This window comes from Vespula vulgaris, chromosome 18 (genome assembly GCF_905475345.1).
Source record: "Vespula vulgaris chromosome 18, iyVesVulg1.1, whole genome shotgun sequence".
NCBI lineage: Eukaryota > Metazoa > Arthropoda > Insecta > Hymenoptera > Vespidae > Vespula > Vespula vulgaris.
The window spans coordinates 4294202-4319333 of record NC_066603.1 but is presented as its reverse complement, the minus strand read 5'-3'; the positions used below and the strand labels follow the sequence as shown (position 1 = coordinate 4319333).

Here is a 25132-nt window from a genome sequence, read left to right as displayed (position 1 = left end):
TTATGTGGATATATATTTAGATTTTAAATTGAACTACAATATACATGTAAGTATACAACTAGATAAAATGCAAAAAGGTAAAAATTATTCTATTAAAAAAATCTAAGTAAAGCAATAAAATTATTATTCTATAAATTATTAATAAGATCTATCATAACTTATAGATGTATAATTTCATTTAACATCAGTGCTGGAATTATGAAAAAAATCAGATCTTTTGAATGGAAATCTCCGTCTCAGAAAATGCTTAAGTATATATAGATCATTAGAATGACACATAAATACATTAATACACACAAACTGTACGAAGAAATAAAGATGATACGCTTAGATTTATTCATTTTTAAATTAATTCAAAATCATTCAGCTCCTATATATGTACATAAAGTAAATTCAAATAACTTTATTTATAGTTTAGTATTCGCAATATTTTGAAACAACGCAACCCATGGTTTATATCCCGCCTGAATTATTTATTTACTTAGATAAAAAAGAATGTATCCAAAATTAAAATAATCTTCCTATAATATACCATCAAAAATAATTCTATAAACAGATAAAAAATACTACTTCTTATTTGAGTAAGCAAATAAAACAGAATTATCATTTCTACATACATGAAATAACATTGTAGAAACAAAAAAAAACTAATATTGTATACTACTTTATATTATTTATAACTAAAAACAAATATTTGATATGATTATATACTAAAAATGACAACGAGATATCATTCCTATCCTCGGTAGTATAGTGGTTAGTATCCCCGCCTGTCACGCGGGAGACCGGGGTTCGATTCCCCGCCGGGGAGCAGGTCATTTTTTTTGTATTTTCGTGTTCGTTTTTTTTCATATTTTTTTTGTTTCCATTTTATTTTTAAATAAATACATATATAAATTTACCTAAATGTATGTATATAAACGTATGTGAATGTGTACATAGGTATATTTGTATATGAGCATATAATTATATATATATATATATATATATATATATATATATATATATATATATATATGTAAGCTTGTAAATATGTGCAAGCATAATTATGCCTATATTATTTGCGCATTTATGCATGATGTATAAATACATGGATTGAAAATATGTATGTGCGGATGAGTGTATGTATATAGATTCGTAAGTATATATATATATATATATATATAAGTATTCGTAAGTGCATATTAATAAATATATATTATATATTATATAATATAGTATATATTATATATTATATAGTATATATTATATAAGTATGTATAGAGTTCATATATAAAAACTAAAAATCATATCTAAAAACAAAAACTTGCTAATACATTAGTACTTTGCTATGATTAACTATAATGCCAAATATAACTAATCTTAGTATTTAAATATAAATCGTAAAAATAAGTGCAGTTATTTAATTCCTGTAGTTCTAAATCTACGAGCGCTTACTTCGAAGCCATTAGACTAAGTTATTATTTTGGTTTTATCTGTAATCTTTTTTTATCATTTCTGTGGATTATTGTAAAATACTTTTTGTAACTGACAGTAAATAAACATATTGAATAAAAAAAGTGTTTAGTATCTTCGTCTATCATGCGGGAGATCGGAATTTAATTCTCCACTAGCGTGTTGGAAAACAATTTCTTTCCCTTTTTATATTTTTATATGTATAATCATTTTTATTTTTTATAAATATAATTATTGATAGCCTTTAATAATTATAGATCCACCACAATCTAAGAAGAAAAAGTCTATATAGTTTTCAATACTACTTCTGTAATATATCTATAGATATATTAAAATGAATGTATCAAAATTTATCCTATATTTGAATTATTATAGATCCAATAGCATAAAATAATAAATAAAAAAATAGAAAAATGTGGTATTCCATGTGTTTGAATTTCTCTTGGCATCTTTTATCTTCTTTATAGAGAATGAATATTTCTTGCATGATGTTACCATGAAAATTCCTCTTCATTATTTTCTTTAGATACATCCGTAATTTTATTGGATTTTCTTTGTTTCACATTCCATGCCTGATATTTCTTGCAAACCATGTTAAAATGCCTTGACTTTTACAGAAAAAATATGTCCATTTATCCTGTTATACATTTTATCTTTTAATAACTATCTTCAAAGTTGCTTCATTTTTATCACTCATTACTTTTATTCTTTTGAATTTATCAATCAATTTATTTTTCAAATTTAATAACGTAAATTCCTATACGAAATTGCTTTTTAAACTGGTAATGAGCGCATTGTAAGACTTCGGTATACTGCTAAGTAACATTGCTGCTACTAAAATATTTTTCTCCGAGTGCCATTAATTTATTTACAAGAATTAATATTTCCGTAAAATTAATATTTCTGTAGTTAAACTTTTGAGTAAGAAATATATTACTGTGGTGAATACAATAGAATTTCAGAAGTATGTCCATGACACAATAGATCTCATTGACGTCACTAATGCTACAACACCAAGAAAGAAAGCCTTAATAAGAACGACTTTCTTTGTAGTCTTAACTATTTTACGATTTGTAACTAAGAACTGTAATCAAATGAGAAATTTATTTATCAAAAATCAATACAAAAAAACATTGCTGCCTTTAGGTTATGGACAAACCATTCTCAACGCTCTGTAATTAGTGCTTAGAATAGTGTGAATTTGCATTGAGAAAAAGTAATAATACTATATCAAATATCTGTATAATTCTTGTACATGAATTTGTTCTTGCTTTAAGTCCAGTCCATCAGAATAAAATTTCTTAACACTGCAATGTTAATATAATCAAATTGTTAGATCGAGTTTGTATAATTACATCTCTTCAATGGTATGAGATAGAATCGTTATACGTAGTAATAAGAGATTTTGAGATAGTATAATTTAGTTTTTCAAAAATCAATACGACCAAAAAAAGCTTCAATATAGTTTTAATTTGGCTGGAATAATGGATCGTTATTTTAAAGAACTTTCTTGGGAGGAAAGTACTTTCTTGGCAATATTATTTAAAGTTGTGATAGAGAAAGTTGAAGATGCAAACATATGGAATGCCAAGTAGTCTAAGACTAAAATAGTGAATAAAATTTATATGAAAGAAGTTCATATTATTGAAGAAGCATTGTACAACTAACTTTGTCTAACTCTGGATCGACCTCAGAGACTCCATGCAGCCATGTAATTATTCAGATGGGCTCAGAATGGCAAGAAGCAGAAGTTAGAAGAAGATTCTGATCTCTTCTATCTTGAAATTATTGATTGGATTTGATTATTATATATTGTGATAATTGTAATAACATTTATATAAAACGCATCATGCATACATAATTTCTATATTTATTTTATATTCATATGTAAATATTAATAACATGTGGAAAAATTCTTGAAGTCAAAATGAAATGAAGATAAAATGAAACAAATATAAAAAAAAAAGAAGTAAAAAGGAATTTTAATCATCATCGATTGTGATTTAAATCTTATACGAAATTTTTTTAATTATTAAGAGTAGTAGATTGCTTTAATGATAAAGATGAATCAAAATTTTCCTAGTATGTTCCAATGGAGTTCTATAATTGAGTTTTGCAATCATGGTCTTTATTTCTTCTTTGAGGTTGACGCATAATTCCAATAGGATGATAAATAATATTTTTATCCATTTTACGTTTCCCCAAAATCGTATTGCTGGCTTTGGCAAACGATGCCAAAACTCACTCATTCCATCGGAAGCCAGGTAGTAGGCACTCGTATGGATTCTTTTACAATCCAGCAAGTAGCGCTTGGAAAAGTGTAGACTTTATTTTCAAAATTTTGTGCGTAGGCTCATTTTTACTTCGAATTACTATCCAAGTAGAATAAAATGCAATTCTGATCGCGTTCGTTGATGTATCAGATATTGGCACAGCCTCTGATCATCTGATGAATCTATCGTTCATTGTTAGGCAATGGCGATAGTCTTACGATGATAGGTCTAAATTTCACATTCACATAACTGAACCAGGTGTTACTTTACGGGTGCCGAATATATAAAATAAAACTACATATAAAATAAAACTATAAAATAAAACTACAATCGCGACTCTAAATCTTTTTTTTCTCTACATTGTTACAAATAAACGGTATCTCATTTTTGTATACTATATTAAGTTGGAATTAAAACAGAAATCTAGCTTATATAAAATCATAATGATTTATTCACACATCTTTATTCATTAATACATATACTCTAATATATATATATATATATATATATATATATATATATGTATATGTATATATATGTATATATATGTATGTATGTATGTATGTATCCCGTATATTTAAATTTATTTTTATAATTATATTATAAAATACATATATGCCAATACTAAATTAATATAAATATTAACACACTAATATTATGAACAATATAGTCATAGATGGGAGCGTTATGACCTTAGCCACGCCAATGCGAGGACGAAGAGCATCACATATGCATGAGATAAACAGCACTATCGAGGTAGGCACATCAAATCGACCAATAAGGCAAGTCCACGAAGATTCACTCCCACTATCAGCTCGCAACGCTCCACACATCTACAGTCGGCAGCAGCGCAGCGCCGTAACGAACGAGATTCTATTGGTCGTCTCTGCCGCGAGCCAGGATTGGAGTTACTAGGGACCAATGACAGTAAACGGAATGAAGACGGCAAGCCGCTCTTCACTAATTGGTCGACGTTCCCTATATAAATGGCTGCACAGGCCATCTTGTCGATTATTATTCTTGGATTATTACTTCGGTTATCACTTTGATTACTACTTTGTGAAATGAATTCATTAACCTTTGAGAGGATTGCGCAACGTGTCATCATCTTGACCTTAAACAATCCAAAAGATATGATGATACGTTGCTGTTGATATAAGACAACTGCGTTAATGCGGAAAAGGAACTACAATAAACAACCTAGACCTCTTGAGTTGGCAGAATGATTTAGACCCCTTAGAATATTTCATCCATCAATCTAGACCTCTTCCATCCATTTTTTTTTAGATGGTGTTAGGGACTTGAAAGCTGTAAATAATAAATCCCATTAATGTTCCCATCCTTGAACAAAATTCCTCAATTTGCGACTGTCGTATCTCATTTCGTTAAGATACATTTTAATACTATCTTCCCTCTTGGTCTACTCAATGGTCTTTATCCATTGAATTTACTAATTAATATTTTATATGCAGTTCGATCTTCATCCATACGCGTCACATGACCTGCCCATCTTAATCAACGCAATTTTATGAGGTTAATAATATTCGAACTATTGTATAATTAATTAATATAATTCTACGTAATTCTACGTTATGTAATTTTCTCCATTCGTCCTTTTCCTCATCGCATTTTATATCGATGATTTTTCGAAATATCTTATTTTCGAATATCCTAAATTTTTTCTCGTCTTGTAACAAAAGTAAGCACACTTCACATCCGTAAAGGATTACCGATAAAATAATCTGTAAATTCTAATTTTTAAGCGTTCAGATAACACCTGCAAACCGAATAATTTATTAACCGAATAAAAGCACACATTTCTCAAATTAATTCTTTTCTTAAGCCCTTCTTTTATTTCACTAGTATGATTTAGAATCAATCCTAAATACCTATAATTGCTCACCCGTTAAAAAATTTTATTATAAAAGACTAAATTTCCGTTATTTTAAACATTCTGGTATTCTATCTATAGTGACCATATATTTAGTTTTTTCAATGCTTATTTACAAATCGAGTTCTTTCGTTTTATCTAATAATGTTTTAGTGTTATTAATTAATATTTCTTTATTATTCCCTAGTAAAGCAATATCATTCACATATGTTAACAGTTGTGTTATGCCATTCAACCGTAGACCACCTTCACTTTCCTGCATTTTTTTAATAACATATCTTAATACTAAATTGAATAATAGAGGTGACAATACATCGCCCTGCTTTAATTGGTTATGAATATTAAAAATTTCCGACATTTGGTTACTTATCTTTACTGTATCTTTAGTATCTTTTAAACAAACTTGAACTGAATTAAGTTAATTTTTTAGGTATCTTCAGTCTAATCAAAATTTCAAACGTTCTCTCCTGTTCTATCAAGTCATACGCTTTTTTGAAGTTAATGAATGTTGATGTACCGATTGATCAAATTCCCATTTATTCTTCAAAATTTGTCGAATAATAAAGATTTGATCTGCATTCGATCTATTTCTTCTAAAACCGCATTGATGGTCTCCGATTATCTTATCTATATATATACCTCCTTAATAAAATATTCGATAAAATTTTATAACACGGTAAGTAGATGTTCCGAGGTAAGATGTTTCGATAATTATTGCAATTTATTTTGTCTCCTTTTTTGAAAACCGAGATTATAATTGAATCTCCATTATTCTGGCAATATTTCTTTATTTCAAATTGTTAGTTAATTTATGAATTTCTTCTATTAATCTCCTCATTTAATGAATTATGCCGGAATTAACTCAATACCCGGTGTTTTGTAATTCTTTAATCTTTTAATTGCACTTTTTACTTCTGAAATCGTCAGTTCGTTAATCATAATTTTAACCATGTAAAACTCAAGATCTATTTCCCGATTGTTTTCAAATGCAATATTCGATAACCGTTTAAAATAATTTTTCCAAGTGTTTAGTACTCTCCATGAGTTCGTAATTAGATTATTGTTCTCATTTTTCATCATTTTCGTCCTAATTTTTTAAAAATTATTTATCCCTATTATGAACGTTACAATTTTCATCTATTTCTTCAATTTTACTTAATTTTTCTTAATTTTTTAGATATTGATGCTTTTTATTTTTAAACTTATCATGAGCTGCTTGTCTAATATTAAGAAACTGATCCTAAGTTTCATCCGTATTTTGAATCAGCCATATGATAGGTGCTTCGTTTCATACTTTAGAAATTTTTACATATTATTCGTCAAACCACGTTTTGTTTTTACAAAAAGCAAGCATAGTTTCTGCCAATTTTACTATTGCGTCTCGTATTTTTTTTCATTGTTTGTCAACCGTGTTATTATCCGATTCATCTATTTCCTCTAAAATTGCAAATCTATTCGTTACTTTGACCGTTTATTTTATTTCGTTTTCTCCTTCGATAAAACTTTTCTTATTTAAACGTTTAGTTCCAATCGATCGTTTAGTTTATCAGAAAACGTTCCCTGATTTTAGTAATTACAAAAAAGTGATCTAAATCGCAAGTCGCCTCCTATGATGCCGTTTATCTACAAGAACGTGATCCATTTGGTTACGCATATTTCCATCGAAATTCAAATTTGTTTATGGATATTTTTGTGTCTAAAATACATATTTTTGATGGTTGCAAAGTTAATTACTTTTACTCTGTTATCGTGCAAATATTCGAATCCTATTGTTGGTTTACAAATGTTCTCTTTACCGATTTTTGCTACCCTAACATTGTTATCATGTAATCTTTTCTCTTTCATCATAATCAATTAAAATTTTTGTGCAGCGTTTCACACTTCAAATGTCATATATTTGAATTCATATGTTACCATATTGAAGAAAGATCATTAATTCTGTCAACGATATATCAGTTGCGATGTTCAATAATGGATCGTACATTGTCGTTATCACTATTTGTATTTACGCAGGTAATCTATTGATCCAAATTGTACGCAGTAGATCTTTTATGGGTTTGCCAGGGCTTTAAAATATATCAGGGATTGAAAGGGTGTACAATCTCCTGTTTCCTTTCTTTCTGACAACCACCTTCGCTTTTCCTTTGTAGAGTTAGTGAACCGCTCTACTATTTGATTTCGTATTTTTGCGGTGCCAGTGAGTTTGTTATAACATCAAGCACTTTGCAAATATGCTTAGCGTTGGATTTACTTATGACATGTGTGTATTTTGTGTCGTCTTGGTTAATACCAGCAAGGATAAATGGTACTTTCATTAAACCATGATCAACAGGTTCACACAGGTTCTTCCATCCAAAATTATAGGATTTTTTCAGAGACTTCGTCAACTTTATATTCTATTGTCATTTTCTTTTAGAACCGTTTTTTGTTATGAACGATCGTCGTGGGGTCACGCATTATGATTTCCGTAACTTTCTGAAAATTGTGATTTATCCTATGATTTACCTCATTCAAAAGTAGTTTTAAATTTTGATTTTTGGATCTTTGGATTGTATATACATGGATAGATAATTAAAGCATTCAATGGCAATTCAATGCATTCAATGACTTTCATTCAAGCAACACTTGCATCTGTATGAGAAGAAAGATACACTTGCTTCAAATATTCATAACTTTGTTCAAAGTACATCAATTCCAATTCTACAAAATGGACACTGTTCTTGAGTACAAGAACAATGTTTATTAATACTAGCACATCTAAGATAGTTAACGATTTTGTAATACTATTGTAACATTATTTATAAAGAGCAAAAGAGCAAAACTTTAACTATTAAATATATAGGCTAAAAGTTCCATAATATCACGCGAAAATTTTTGTTTAGACTTGTAGTTGATACTTTAATTTTACAGTATTTTAAAAAATTTGCTATCACTAAATGCCATCTTGATCGTACGATCATTTTTTATGATGCAGGATAATCACGCTATTAGTTTTTAGCGTATTTTTTCGAGAATTGTGATAGATATAAATAAATTTTCAAACGAATGTTATATGGTTTAGAAGAAGTTTATTATTAGTTAAAATAAATTTTTTTTAAGCTGATGCAGAGAAGTCGTATGAAGATCAAATTTGTTTTTTTACATAAAATCATATATTTTTAAATAAACTATTTGCTCCAATTCATTATTTCCTATAAAAAAGTATTAAATTATTTATACGAAAATAATTTTTAGTTTCAGGATATTTTGATCTAAAACTGAACTACATCTACTATAACAATAGGAGTTAATGAAACTTTAATCAAACGATTTTATGTTTTATTGCAGATCATATTAAGTAACTATGTAATAAATATCTATGTAGTTTTGTTTAACACTAAACATAGCGGCATTTCGCTATACTGATTCTTATTAAAACCGGTCACTTAACCGCTGTATAAATTTTATGTAATAAATTATGTATGTATATTATGTATGTATAATAAATTATGTATGTATAATAATTTATGTAATAAATCTCGGCTGGAATTATCAATTTATTGTAAAACGTAATGTTTACAACGTAACTTTTAAATAATAATAAAATAACCACTCATACATTTTCGTTTTTATATATATTATACATAACACAAATAAGAGATCATAGTGACAGTGTTTACTTTACTTAGAAGTAAATGAATGATGATTTTAATTTATTTAGTGACATTTTTTACAAATGATAAGATTCTCCTTCATACATTTACCGCAAACATATTTTTTACTATTTATACAAGATTTGATTGTTTTGTTTTCTTTGCATAATCGTATCTGGCATGTTTTTCACGAATGCGAAATATTGCCTTGGCCACTTGATATTTCTTGTAAGTTTTCTTTTTCTTCTTGGAGAAATTCGTGATATTCTTCGACTAGTTCTTCTGCTATTTGTACTAGAAATTGTTGTCTATATATATTTTATCCACTTGTTTCTGTATAAAGAATCTATGCATTTATATCAGCCAAATCAAGTAATTTGAAAGAAACTTTGTACAAGCTATCTGTAAGATTTTGATTTAACGCTGTAATTTTTTGCCATTTGATCGGTAACATCAACGCCGAATTTGGTTTTGTTATAATATGCAACTGTTTCAGGTATTTGCTTTCAGTCGTTATCGATTTTTATTCTTTTATACTTTGAACTTAGTATTATAACTTTTTTGACTGGTCTTGATTTATAAATTGTTAGAGTACAATTATTTGTTTTGTAAAGTACTGTTGAAAAATGTTCCAATTTGTCTTTTACTAATTTTGCTAGCTGAAACAATTCTCTTCTATTACTCCGAATGACTAGTTCCAAATAATATTGTTCGTTTTGCTAATAATTTTGTCGTCAGTGATGTGCTCGTGAAAAAGCTGTCCATTGTAATATTTCTGCAATATCTAGTAAACAGTTCAATTTTAGGACAACAATTTTGAGGACAACAAATTCACCGAGTGGTATTGACGACTGTCAGGATTTTTTTCTCAAATATGGAAAACTTTTTATAATATATTTACTGTTGGCATTCAATGCTAATCAAAATTTGATGCCAAATTTATCAGGTTTACTTATATATACTATGTAATGTGTAAATTTACATCTTACTTTTGTAAGAAATAGTTGCTCATCAACAGTCAGAGTCATATCGGGCTTGTAATTATTTTGATTATTCTCAATAAATCTGTTCATTATATGTAAAATTAGAGCAAAATCATGTTAAGATGTATGCAACTATTTATAGTATATGTAATACTTAAGTCCAAAGATAAGATCCCAAGTAGAAAAATTTAGAAAATGATAAAAAATTTGTACAGCGGTCAAATGACCGGCTATGGTAAGAATAGGGGGTGATAAAATTTTCTCAGAAGAAACGAAAGAAAGAAAAGCCAAAAGTGAGAAATTGATTAAGAAGAAAATCTAAGACTTTACAGATAGTTACAGATAATTAATAATGATCGGAAAAAATAACATATATGTATAAATCCAAGATGAAATCGTAAATCTGTCAAATGACTGGGCTTGGTATGTTTAGTGTTAATGCATTGCATAATGCATTTAATCATATGTAGGACCATAAGGCGCTGAATGAATCTCCTTGGAAGATATCTCCATTTATCTTTATTATGTCTGTACTGATTTGTTCTATTTGTGTTTTTATTTGTATTGTTATTCTCCATGTTTTTATTAATGTGCTGAATTTTGCTATCTTTGGATGTATTTTGTATACTTATAGTGTTTTGATGAACCAGCTGAATGGTATCGGTTGAATGCTTTCTTGTAATCTATATGTATTATATGTATTATAGATTTCTTTGTTGCTTTGTTATTTAATTCATATAATATTATTAATTATTATCCGTTCCTTATATTCCTAGATGTTTTTCTTACATCCTTTCTATTCTTTTGTAACTACGTTCTTTTGTTTATGAGATGTTAGTCGATTTTTCGTGTTATTGCGGATATCATAATTTTGTATAGTATCGATAGGCAGGTTATTGATCTGTAATTGACTGGATTCTGTATGTATGATTTAACGTATAATATGCCTACTGCTAGAAAAGAAAGTATTATTTGAGTTTTCTATTATTTCATTGATTTCTCTTGTAAAATGTTTGTATGTGGTTATGAATTTGTGATGTTATATTGTTTTTGTATGGTATGCTTTTGTAGTCATTTTCTTCTTGTATGATCCATTGTACTTTATGTTGTTTTGTTCTGATTTACTTCATAGGTTTTCCCAGAATTCTGTTATTTGTTCATTTTTACATTTTCTAATATCGTTTTCTATTTCTTGTGTTAGTTTACTGCTATGTTTTCTGGCTGCTCAATTTGTTCTGGGTTTGTGATATGTTGCATGCTATCTATTAATATGGTTGTGTATGTATAATAGTTCGTATTGTTGGACTGTGTGCGTGAGTTTGTTATAGTGTTGCTTTATATGTTGCCTATTCCTTTTGCTACGCTTCTTTTATTTTCTGTATTTCTGATAAATCTGTTGTTCTTGATAATTGTACATTTCTGGTTTATTAGTCTCTATTCCACATTTTTACAGTTATAACAATAATTAGTTATGGATACCGCGTTTGGAATCGTTATTTCTTTAGCCCGTTATATTGATTCAAGCTATGTTGTTAAAAGTATATAAAATAAGTAAGCAACGCATGACATCCTTATTCATCGCATCTGACCATTTCATACGTCGTCGTGTCGTGCTCGGTTTTGTAATCATCGGTTCATAGTTCGATGAAGCAATTTAACGGTTGCAGCTTAATCCTGCTTATTTCTGTATCCATTTCTTCTTGAAGTAACCCGGTATGAGATTGTCCGCTCTTACGTCTCATATGACGCCATCTCGACGTAAATATGCATGTTGTCATATTTAGCGTTAACCCTAATAGATATGTCCTGATACTCCTTAGGTAGTGATCCTTTTCCAAGGCAATTTTTTCTCCGTTTTCACGGGCTCCCTTTTTGTCACCTCTTATGATAGGCAGGGAATACCGAAGAAGAATTCTAACCTGCTCCCTCACGAAGTTCATTATTATTATTATTATATATTTATTTTTTAAAACTCCCATTTATTGAGGTATTGGATCAATTATGTATTTTTAGTAATTCTTTGTCGCTATCACTTTAGTATTGCCATTGTGAATCCTTTTGTTTCCAAAAATAATTTGCTTTTATGTAATTACAAGTATGTATCTCATGTATCTATTTTGTGTATATATATTTCGTTTTGTGTATAATATATGTGATTTCTTATTGCTAAATTGAATGTATGCTTTGTTTACTTCTATTATTACCTTGTATAATATGTTTTTTTGTTGTAGAAGTATTTACGTAATGTTTGTATTTGTCTTATAGATGGTTAATGTATATCTGTGAATACCCTACCTCCTTCATTTATATTTTTTGTTAGTATTTCTTTGCATGATTTAATTGTATTCTTCTGAATTTTGTTAGTTCTGCTCATGAAGATATATTGATTTTGTATAGATTTGTTTCTATCTATTTCATTGTCTTGAATAAATATATTAATATAGATATTACATATGTATTTATTGCTTTAAATAGATTTCTAGCATTAAATCTTGTTTTGAATATTGTTCACATGTTGAAAAATGTAAACATATATATACCGATTGGTCCTGTTTGTTCCTATGTAATTACAAGTTAATGAGCAATCATGTCTGTATAGATAAATTTATTAATAATAATAATAAATAAAAATAAACATTTTTTTAATTTTTAGTGATTAAGAAGGCATAGCAAGCAAGTATTTTTATAGATTAATATCATAAACTATCTTTTACAGATTACTATTATAAAAGGAGCACAAGTAAAATAATGAAATATATCATTGCTTTGACATGATTCTTTAACATATATATTATGAATTATATTAGTAAATATATTGATTAACATTGGTTTTTTGATTTAATTTAGATGATATTTTTGTAAATGATCAGCTCACAAATATCATTTTTCTTTACAACATGAATACCAGTGTCTTTGAAAGTAAGATTATGTTTAGCAAGATACCTGATCGTATAGATTTTCATTTTGTTAGTAATAATTTATACTGGTTTGATATGAATCGGGATTATTGAAGTTCATAATTTCAATATAAAAGAAGAGTTTTTTACTTTTTTTATTTTTATGATAAATTTTATTGATTTCTGAAAAAGGGTATTAAATTCTTTACTCTTTTAAAAATTTAATAATATCAAATAATATATTTAATATTAATAAATATATAAATTAGTAATAATAATAAGTGATCTTTTATGAAGAAATTCTTATCTCAATTACTTTTTCATGAAAGATCACTTATTATTATTATTATTATTATTATTATTATTATTATTATTATTATTATTATTATTAGTACTACTACTACTAATTTAAAGTAAAATTTTTTTTAATTAAAAAAATTATTAAAAAAATATAAATGGGTAACCAATGGTTCATGGGTAACTAAATAAATTTTATCTGAAAAAAATTAAGATAAATTATTGTATACATTTAAACTATTACAAATTCATAAGAGAAGACATATATTTCAGTATGATATATGTAAGTAGTATTTCATTTTGATAATTTAAGTATACCATATACATAAACTATAAATGAATGGAATGGATATGAATAATTGTAATGGAGCAAAACCTACTTTGTCCAAAAATTTCCTTGCGTTATGACAATGAAACTAAAAGATAATATTGGACTGATCAGAATGAGAGTAATACTGAGATTATTTCTAAATAAGATAAACAATAATAAAATTATTATTAATTATAACGTAATTGTAGATTTTACTAGAAAAAGAAATTAATTTTAATTGTTACAGTTTTCTAGGAACTAAATATTTATTCTTAACTGGTTTATCAGTCAATGAGTCTTGTGATGAATTCAACAATTTATTTAAGCCAAAAATAATGATTTGTAATTTTTGAAGAAAATTTCTTTGGGTTAGTATCAAATATGTAAGATACACACATTTATATATCTATATATATTTATGTATATATATATTTATATTACAGTATATATAACTATAGATTATATATTTTTGATGGATATCCTTTTGATGGATAAGTAATCAATGGATCTACTGATATGTTAACAAATTTACTTATAATCTGTTCCATAAGAGTATGTTGCCAGTATTTTCAACAGCTGATACCTACCAAGAGAGTGATTGTGATAATTTAAACATGTACAGTTTTTTTTCAATATATGTTTGCTAAAATTCTCTTAGATTTGTTTATGTTATAAAAGGGAACAGAGTTCTTAGAGATGAATGTTGAGTATGAAAAATAGTTTAGTGTATGAATGAAATACAAGCTTAAGGAGAAATATATTTTAAAATTAAGAACTCTAATAGATTATATTCATCGTACATCACTACTTGTGTATAAAAATCTAAAATAATCATGTCAAAAAATTGATAATAAGCATATTGAGATAATATCAAGCTAATAATAGCTAATGAGAGAAATTGGACCTATTATTAAATAAGAACATATTAGTGTTTTAGATATATATTTGATGTATATAAAGTTTAAAAAAAAAAATAGATATTTACGGATATATTGCGGACATGTTCTTGTGGGACAGACTGTAGATTCTTTTTCTGATGTACTTCCGCCGACTTTTCATTTCCTTTTTGATTAAATTGACGAATATTTTATATATGACTCTATCATTGGAAAATATTCGTTTGTATGCAGTCCATAATGATATAAAAATTTTTTGTCTCATTTTGTCTTTATTAAAATTAATTTTCTTTTGTATATCTACTTAATATAAAAATATACAAAATAAGCTTAAAAATTTGAATTTTTAATTCTAATGTAGTTGAATTTTTTAACATACCTTCTATACAATGATTTAAAACAGCTCTTACAATTTTCCTATTACTTATTTTAATAGTAAGAAAAATCTTTTGATGATTTGTGTATAGTTTATGTGTATCACCAAATAGCTTTTGTATAAACATAAGAGCTCGCCATGCTTGCATGATAGATATTTTTTTCACAAAAATTTTTAAACGATGTATACAATTAGTTGGATCATGTAATATAATTTTTGATAATCTAAGATATGAGTAATTAGTAATTCTTTGTTTGAACATCCTATGAATAATTATAACAAGTATAACTAATCCGAATACTGTGAAATACCTTTTAAGTATGTTTTAAAAACTGATGTAAACAGTACTTACGTAATAGCATCTTCGCATTTCTTATTTTTCATAGCAAGCGTGAACAAATGAGAAGGATGCGCATCTTTAAAATATGGCAAAGATTCCAAGCTATCACAATTTATTTTATATCCTAAGAATTTTATTTCATTCGTAGTATAATTAGTTTTATGAGGCAAATTAGTCTGTATTTTAGATTGTTTGAAGCTGCAATTGTACTCAGGAAATCCTTCGTTTATTGTTTCCATAAATCTATAAAAATATATAAATCGTAATATATTAGACGCGTATACAAACAACTTTAAGATTATTATCAACTATATTTAATTTATCTTACTTCTCAGCAGACTCTCTATTTTCACTGACATACAATGTATCATCTACATATCGAAATAACATGCCAGATTGCATAAATTCAGACAATCGCTGATGATATATGTAATTATAATATATATCAGAAAATACATTTGAAAGAATTGTACCCTGTAGAATACCCTTATTTAATAAATATTTTTTTTTCTTTATTTCTATCTAAAAAAAAAAAAAAAATTATTGTGGTATCATTACATATGTGAACGATTTGTTATTACATACTTTTTGACCAAATATGCACTTGTTAATATTATCTAACAAATTTTGCTTCATTACGTAAGTAACATGCGTTTTACTCATAGTTATAGTCGTAGGAGCATGAATTGTTCCAATTGGTAATGCTACATACAAATCAACAAAATATTGTTCAAATCTTAAATTTCCAGTTTTACTTTTAACAGGTAAAAGTGCCATCCATTTAAGGCCCAGTTTATTCGGAAGATTTTCGCACAAAAGTTTGATTATATTATTTAATTTATCTGAAAAATGGATTAATAAGTATATGCTTAATCAGTATACATGTTATGGACTAAGCGATTAATGTAGCCATTATGAATAATGACAAACAAAATCAGGCACTATAATAAATTATGTTAAAAAAATGTTAGGATTGTCTTTTTAGATAATTCTCTATAATAAATTTATTATATTGCTCAATTTTATTTGTCTTTTTATTCATAATAGCTATATTAATCATTTAGGCTATAATATATATAATAGCTAGAAGATTATAATTGTACCCAATCGTATAGAACTAAAAGCATCATTTATGTCACAAGATACTAGCCATATTTTATTGCAGTTATAATTATTTCTTTTATAAACAATAGCTTTATATTTATCTCGAAATTGTGACATCGATGCCAATCCATAATGTGTAACACATAGCTGCCTTAAGAATTTCAATAACATAGTCATATGATCTTCTTCTTTGCTAGTATAACTACAAGTAATAAACTTACTTAATGATGTAAAATACAGAAATCACACAAATAAAAATAACCGATTCAAGTATACCTAGTTTTTGCTATTGGTCTCAAACCAGAGTGTTTTAGAAAAAGCTTGAACTCGCTTTTTGAAGAAAACCATTTGTTCTCAAATACATTAATAAAAACTTTTTTATTAACTCTATCTTTGACAAAATGTTTCTTTATGGTTTTCCATCTACCATTTTTAATATATAACCTTTTGCCAATGGCAGCAGGATGTACTGTTAAAAAAAAATTTCTATTAAAAATTAAAAAAATATATTTGGTAATGAACCAATAAATTAGTTTACTGATAATGAGCCACTTAACTGACTCTTCTTTATAACATTTCAACCACTTAATTTTCTCAATCTGAAACATAAAATATATACATAGTTTTCTGAGTATTTTAAACATGGTTAAAACAATTAATATAGTTAAAACAATGAAGTAAGCTTACATTTAATTTATTGATGTATGATTTTAAATATATTGGCTGAAATCTTGCACTCTTAAGAATGCTATAGATCAGTTTGTGAATAATTTGTATGTTTTTGTAGGAACCAAATAATTCCAAAGGCACTACTTTAATTAAAATATTATTAAAAAAATAACTAATCTTTTTTATATCTATTTCAATTTCATCTATTTGTTGCCATGATTGTGTTAATGTGCCATGATATCTACCTACATTATTCTTTTCCAATATATTATTTAAATGAACATTATATGAGTATTTCTTATGCTTTTTTTGAAAATTTTTCAAAATAAACATTAATTGATTAGAATAATTCTGGTCAACTTCTGTGTCATTCAATCTATTCACTTTAATTTTAATTATATTATTATATATGTCTTTAACAGATAGAGCTGTATCAAGGATACAATTATTCGAAACAGATTTAGTTGATATGAAATTAGATTTTTCTCTTAATATAACTTTCAAATTAATATTGTTAAGATAAGGATTATTTTCTTCTTTGATCTTTTCTTCATCACTTAAAGTTTTTTCTGAAAACAATAAAATACTATATTAGAATGAAATTTTAATGATACTAGAATTTATTCTTTTAATACTTACTTTTTGATGGCAGTTTTAAATTACAAAACTGCGATGCCAAAAAATTAGAAAATAAGGGTTGTTCTTTTTCATCTTGGAGAATTCTTGAACACTCCATAAGATCCGCACAATTATGCAATTTAATTGCACCACATTTTATTTTTTCAAGCATCAAGTTCTTACTTTTACAATACCTGATTTGAAAGAAAAGCGATATTATTAAGAAATTTGAAAATTTTTAAATTTTTGATTAAGTAAAACTATTATTTAACTAACGTTGCTACTTGTACTCCATAGAATTTTTTTAATTCATTCCAAATATCTTCCATCTTTCTGAAAGTACAGTAATATAGAACAAAAGAACAGAAAATTTAGATATGTGATATACAAACTTTTGTAAAAAAAAAAAGAAAAGATCATTAATTACATAATAATTAGCAATAATATTTACCAGTATTATTTATTAATGTAACTAACGCAGTGCTAGTTCGCCTAGTCCTCTCACTTGAAATGTGTATATTTTTTGATTAATTTATATTCAATATCTATATAATATAATACAAGATGTCTCATTTAAATCAATCCTCTCAAATATCTACTAACAATGAAGAAATCTTTTTTGTATCAGCGCAAATATTCGTTTATAACACAAATTTTTTGTATTCTCAAATATTCGAGAATTGATTTAAATGGGATACTCTTTATACAAAATATCTATATTTAAATAAAATTAATCCATTTATCGGTTTAATTGAAAAAGGTGATTCAAAAGTCAATAAACCATCGCGTATATATAAAACTCAGACAAATAAAATATAATAAAGAAAAAACTTATAAATCGATAACCGCAAGAAAAGAAACAAAAGAAGAAAAACTATCGTATAATCGATTCTCAACAATCACAAAATAGAAATCAGTCGCGTCGTAAAAGAACAAAAGAAAATAATATTTAAAAGATCGTTAATTTTGATATTTATTATTGGTTTAATAGTCGAAGATCGCAAAGAGAGAAAAAATTATTGATAAAAGAATTTACAAAATATTAGTCGTAGTAATTTTAAAATATTAGAAATGAAAAAAAGCTAAAAAAATGACATATAAAAGTAAATATATAAGTTGAGAGAAAGAATTTAGTTTTAAGTAGAAATAGAAAAACACATTTATAAAAATCTATGAGCTTTTTAAACCTACCCGCGTCTTTTAAACAAACATTAAATTTGATAATTAAAAAAAAAGGATTGATTTTGAATTTGTATCACTCGTCACTGATACCAAATTTATTAAATCGCTAAATATCAAATTTATCAAAGTAAAAACTTAATTATCAATTATCTCGAAGTTCAATGAAATTTCATATTATATTCTGTTATGTCCTAAGAATATTCAACATATTAATGCAATATATGTGTTTTTCTTGTTTAGATTTAGTGAAACAAGTGCTGTTTAAATTTTCAAACTGAATTTATTTAAAATGATACATATTTAATTATAAGCATTTTTATATTAGAAATGAATGAAACAGTTGAACTGATTTTATTGAAATTCAACGCTCAACTTTTGCAGAACATGAAGAACGTTTTTTTTATTATTAAATGTAATTTAAATTATTTATTGTATTTATCTCACTATTAAAAATCTTTTCGTCTTATTATCTAAAACATAATATAAGGAATTAGTATAAAAATTCTATAATATTAAAAAGTGATTAATTGCTTTCTTATTACATTATATATATTATATTATTATCATATATACAATTTAAAGATATGCTATGAAAAACAAGTACCGGGTATATTTAATGAAATCTAAGAAATAAATAAAATCTTGTTTAGAAGAGAAAAGAGACACTTAGTTATATTACAGAATATATAGTATACGTATATAATTTTATATACCTTCATATTTGTAGCCATATTGATATCAGATATTCATTGAGATCAGATCTATATTTAACGAATACATTAAATATACATCACACTTCTAAACAGTTAATTCTAATAGATAATATATAGTTATACTAACTGTTTAATGTATATACTACATCATTTCGAAGAAACTTGTTTAACTATTAACTTATAAAAAATACTTCTGTTATTCATCTATTTATTTTATATTGTTTACAATTGTTGTGACTTCTAATGTCATTGATATCAAAAGCTAACAACTTTACGTGAACAATTTTTGTATAGACTATTACTATTAGTCTTTTATATAAAAATTTTAATATAAAGTAAAAGCCATGAAACTTTCAGTCATCACATTGTATATACAATTTCAAAATAAATTTGATTGATATAATATACGAATCTACAATATAATTTTACTTTATCACATTTTTAAATCCACTTTTGAATAACCTTAAAATCAAGTTTCTAAATTATATGCTGCATTATATTTGAATATACACACACATAATATAGACCTTAATCTAGTTTCATAAAATATCTTATTGTTATAGAAAATAATTTTAATATATATACAATATGACAGTTTTAATGTCAATTGGATTATGTTTAATTATCTTATCCACAAACAAGACTTCTAATTGAATGTATTCTTTTTATGATTATATTATGTGTAAAGATTTATCAATTTAAGAATAATGATAAAATAAGCTATATATTATTTCTGATACCAACATATAAAATTCTAATTTTTTTATATTAATGTTTATTTTTATAATATGAAGGTTCTAAAAATTACGTTTTTCATAGATGTTTTTTTATGATTAAAGATTTTATTTGATAGCTCATTATTATTATATTGTATTAATTTTAAGCTTTTATTTATTATTATATAAAAAATACAGATTGTTTGTATAAAAATTCTTACCTTGTGTTTCTAACAATTGTCATTTGACGTTGCTCAATAACTTCCAAATTATGTCGATTCACACAATAACTGAAAATAGATTTCGCGGGAAAAGTATGGTCATGGAAATTAAAACTCCATAAACCGGCAAAAATGATAAACACATTATCGACGGTAAATGAATATTGGTTAAACTATGGGAAAGCACTTACCAACCGATTAAAAGGGACAGTTACCAACTGTTACATATTTAAGAAAACTTTTTTGTCGGCAGGTGGTAATATAGCAGTAATAATATATATCTATTTTCTATATTAAATATTTGCTTTTACATAGAAACCGTAAATTTTACCGAAACCACACAATATTACAAAAGAAAATTAAAGAGTTACCGACAGCTGAGAAACGATCAATACCGACAAAGATGCTATATGACGAAAACATATTAAATTGTTTTATCATTATCGATTAAAATAGCGCTTTGAAGTTTTTGATCGACACAAGAGTAAAAATAAGACGCTATTGTTGAACATAATTGTAGGGTATTCGCAATGGGAAAAATTCTTCGTTGCACTTATTTATATTTACCAACGTCGAAAAATATATGTATGAAAATATTCCTACAAATATTGATTAGGAAATTTATATAATATATATTAATTGAAAAAGTATTGTATATTAATTAAAATTCCATATTAATTAATTGATAGAATTAATAAAATTAAAGGGAAGAGTTTTATTATAAAATTTATATAATTTTATTATTATGTATAAGGTTTTTACATTAGTAAAAAGAAGATTATTACAAGAATTAGTAATATTGTTTTATATTTTAATAAATGTTATAATGTGGAAATGTTACATATCATATTTCTATTTTTATAATATCTAAAATAATTATATCTAAAAAATCTAAACATTTTTTTCATGTTACATATATTTATAAATAGAATATTTATAGATATATGTAACAAAGAATAAATAAAATATTTTGCTTAAAATATGGTATGTGGTCTCATTATTATCTTATTCCTAATTTCTACTATAAAAAATAAAATTAAATTAAATGAAATTAAATTATATAACACTTAAAACAAATGCCGACATAATTTGTATGTTTTATAATTAATATATATTGTCAGAGAAACATAACTTATATTTTCTTTATATATCTACATGATTAATGTATTTATTATGTCTTTTAAATCCATTTTTGAAAAAATAGTGTATTCTTTTATAATAGTTGATTTCCGATATTGTATATGTATACGTTTACTTTTATTCTTCATTACTTTTTTCAATTATCATCATAGAAATGTGTTTTTTTTTCTTAAAAGATATGAATGGTATAAACCATTCCTTGCATTGTATATGAGAAATTACATAGGCTTGAGATATTAACGTATGTTACGCTTGTGATTGTTCAGAATACTGTTTTAAAGATTTTCTATTACGATTAGTTGCAACTTGTCATTTACATATAGAAATAAATTGAATTTAACAAACGAAGATTATTTGCAAAAAGAAATGATTTTTTAATATATAATATATATACCCACGCGAATGGAACAGATTCATTTCGTTTTCGTAGATGAAAGTATAATCGTTTTGTCCAACTACGGGATTGTGAAAGACATGATTGTAGACTCACCAATCCAGTTAACGTCGAGACATCAAACATGAGCGCGATCTATAAACAAGCTTGAGTATCAAACAGTATTCACAATCTATTACATCCTCACATAATTTGTAACTACATTAACGATAGACACAAAAAAGGTTTTAATAGTAAATACAATAAATATAAAATATAATTTTAATCATATTGATTTTACTAGTAGATTGTTCTATCGAAAATATTCAAAATTATGAAATATTTGATAAAAAATTGATATAAATTTTTATTTTTATCTGATTGTACAAATAGACAGCTACACTGTAATTATTTGAAATTAAGAAATATTTAGGGTCATTATATGCATAACTAATGTTTGAATACTTTAATAATAATTTTTGTTTAAAAGTAAAATATATATTAGTATTAGTCAAAATAAATTTTTATAATTATTCTAATCATATTATTTGATCAAACTACATTAAAATTTGTAAAAATTATGATGTACTTTTTAATTTATTAAGAATATTAACATAATACATTTTTAACATAATACATATTCCGTATAATGATTTAAAATAATTCTTAAAATCTCCTTATTATTTATCTTAACAATTTGAAAACTCTTTCGATAATTAGTTGATATGTATCTTCGAATAGATTTTGTATAAACATAAAAGTTTGTCACGTTTATATGATAGATATTCTTTTTGATGAAAAATAATAAATGATTTACACAATTAGTTGAATCATATAATATAATTTTTAATAACTTAAGATAGGAATAATTAGTAATTCTTTGTTTGAACATCCTATGAATAATTATAAAAAGTATAATTGTTCAAGTACTGTAAAATAATTTTCAAGTTTTAAAAGCTAATATATATATATATATATATATATATATATATATATATTCTTTATATCTGATAACATTATATTGATAACATCGTTAGAATTGTAGTACAACTTTTGTCGGAGATATTACAATTTTTAGCGGCACAATTTAGCGACACAATTACACGGGTCTGTTAAACGATGCCAATTATCAGTTGCAATTCACAAAATATTTTCGTAAGAATGTTATATTCTTGTTACTCTTGTTAAATCTTGTCGATAGAAGTTGGTTTCAATGGAATAGGACGAGATTTCAACTTTTTAAGGTCAGCTAGCGAGAGAGAGAGAGGAGAGCAGTATTCACCTCTTGAATGGAGAAATAAATAAGAGTCCATAATATCTCTCGATATGCAGTGCAAGTTCCTCTTCTGATGTTCCACGCCTAACATGTCGTGAAGGATCCTTCTTGAATCGACTGCCGTCGCGACAATTTAATGAAAATGGCTTTTCTGATCGGTACGAGGTGTCTTAGGCATAGGTAAAATTTTACGTTGAAAAGTCTAAAAGATAAAGATACCTGATACAACAATATACTTTGAAGGATTACCATGCAGGTTGTCCTGGCTGAATTTCTTATTGAACCTATAAAAGTGACAGTTATCGTTACACTTGACTTTAAATGTGCGATTTGTCCTCATTGAACGAAATTTAATAGTGTATAAACGGGCTTCAAGACCTGTATATTTCTCAATTATTACATATCTAATATGTGGTTTGTCCTCACAAAAAGCAGTAAAGCAGACGTCACCGATATGCCTGTCCGATATGGACTATCCGCGGTCATGTATGTAATCTGCAGTGTGAACACTTCACGATAAATTGTTCGAAGAGCGCTGAAACGGTCCTCATTCCTTATCCACTAATCTCCTTAAGCTCGCAAAGAGCAACTCTATTTTCTCGTTCCGATAATGGCAGTATAATTTCACTTCTCATTAAAATGAACCCCGAAATGTCTACTTGAATCCATAAATTTGATACTATTGCTCCCTGTTTTAATGGTAGGTACTCTACTAGCGGATCGGTTTTTTTCGTTTTTCGTTTCCGATCATGACGCGTTGCCTTCCTTCTGTCTTCCCTCCTTATCTATTTGGTTTTGAAAATATTTACTTCCATTTTTTTGCTTAGCTATTCTAAGTTTAGCTGGCGGACATCAGCCAATATCTACTTAACACGATTTTCTTTTTCCAGGAACTCCTTGAGTGGATCACCAATTATTATTATCATTAGGCTATCCGCATACGTAAATACAATAACTTCTCCCGAGTAATCGATTAAGTTCAGGAGTTGGTCAAATATCAGATTCCAGCAAAAAGGATTGAAGACTGATTCTTAGAGGCATTTCCTTGAAGGCTACTTTCCCGGTGAGATCTGCATCCTTCGAAGTAATTCTTCATTATCTCGGATAATGTTTTTTCCTAAGTGCCTGAAGAATTAATGGTTTATTATTATAAAGGCACCCGAGATATCGAATAACAACGTGATGATATATCTTTTCGGTGAGACGTAAATAATTCGGCGCATCTCTATTATTCATCCACACAAATTTTTCCAAACGCGAGCAAACTATAAAATTATATTAAAATTTTTATATTAATGTCAATATTTTTATCCTAATAACTATCACGATGCTACCAATCATAGTACTAATATTAATATTATTTATACAAATCCATTACAAGAATACTAAATACAATTATATCTATTTTATATGTATGTAATTACAGTAAAGCTGATTGTCAAAATGATTGTACTATCTATTCTTTATTGTAATAATTCTCATTATAATATTTCCTTTTCGTTTACTCACATAGACCTTCCATATACATTATCGCATATTCAGTCATCTTAATAAAACATATTCACAACAAGTTTTATTATAATGCACAACTTCATCGATGCTAATTATTACTATGATCAGCGATATCGTTATCTTCCTAACTATAGTAATGAAAATATCTGTTTTAACAATAAAGTAATTAATAACGCAAATAATAATAATAATAATAATATTAAGAAAATAATCAGAAATAATGACGACCACAACTGTGGTAGTAATTCGAATAAAAAT

At 26.2% G+C, this 25132-nt stretch overlaps 1 protein-coding gene and 1 non-coding gene across 2 annotated transcripts; one reads left to right on the top strand and one right to left on the bottom strand.

Moving 5' to 3' along the window:
- The first annotated feature begins 739 nt into the window (after positions 1-739).
- Trnad-guc (transfer RNA aspartic acid (anticodon GUC)) lies at positions 740-811 on the top strand. Its single transcript has one exon. It is a non-coding gene; the product is annotated as a tRNA-Asp (tRNA).
- A 12806-nt stretch (positions 812-13617) lies between these two features.
- On the bottom strand, positions 13618-20705 carry LOC127070330 (uncharacterized). The gene is made up of 12 exons (XM_051008135.1): positions 20574-20705; positions 18018-18074; positions 17763-17935; positions 17142-17692; positions 16731-17053; positions 16454-16656; positions 15936-16192; positions 15679-15872; positions 15363-15593; positions 15014-15273; positions 14724-14937; positions 13618-14642 (listed from the first exon to the last, which is right to left on the bottom strand). Exons 1-12 carry the CDS (start codon positions 20594-20596, stop codon positions 14624-14626), a joined length of 2505 nt encoding a protein of 834 aa, XP_050864092.1. The 5' UTR covers positions 20597-20705; the 3' UTR covers positions 13618-14623.
- Between the last annotated feature and the right edge of the window lie 4427 nt (positions 20706-25132).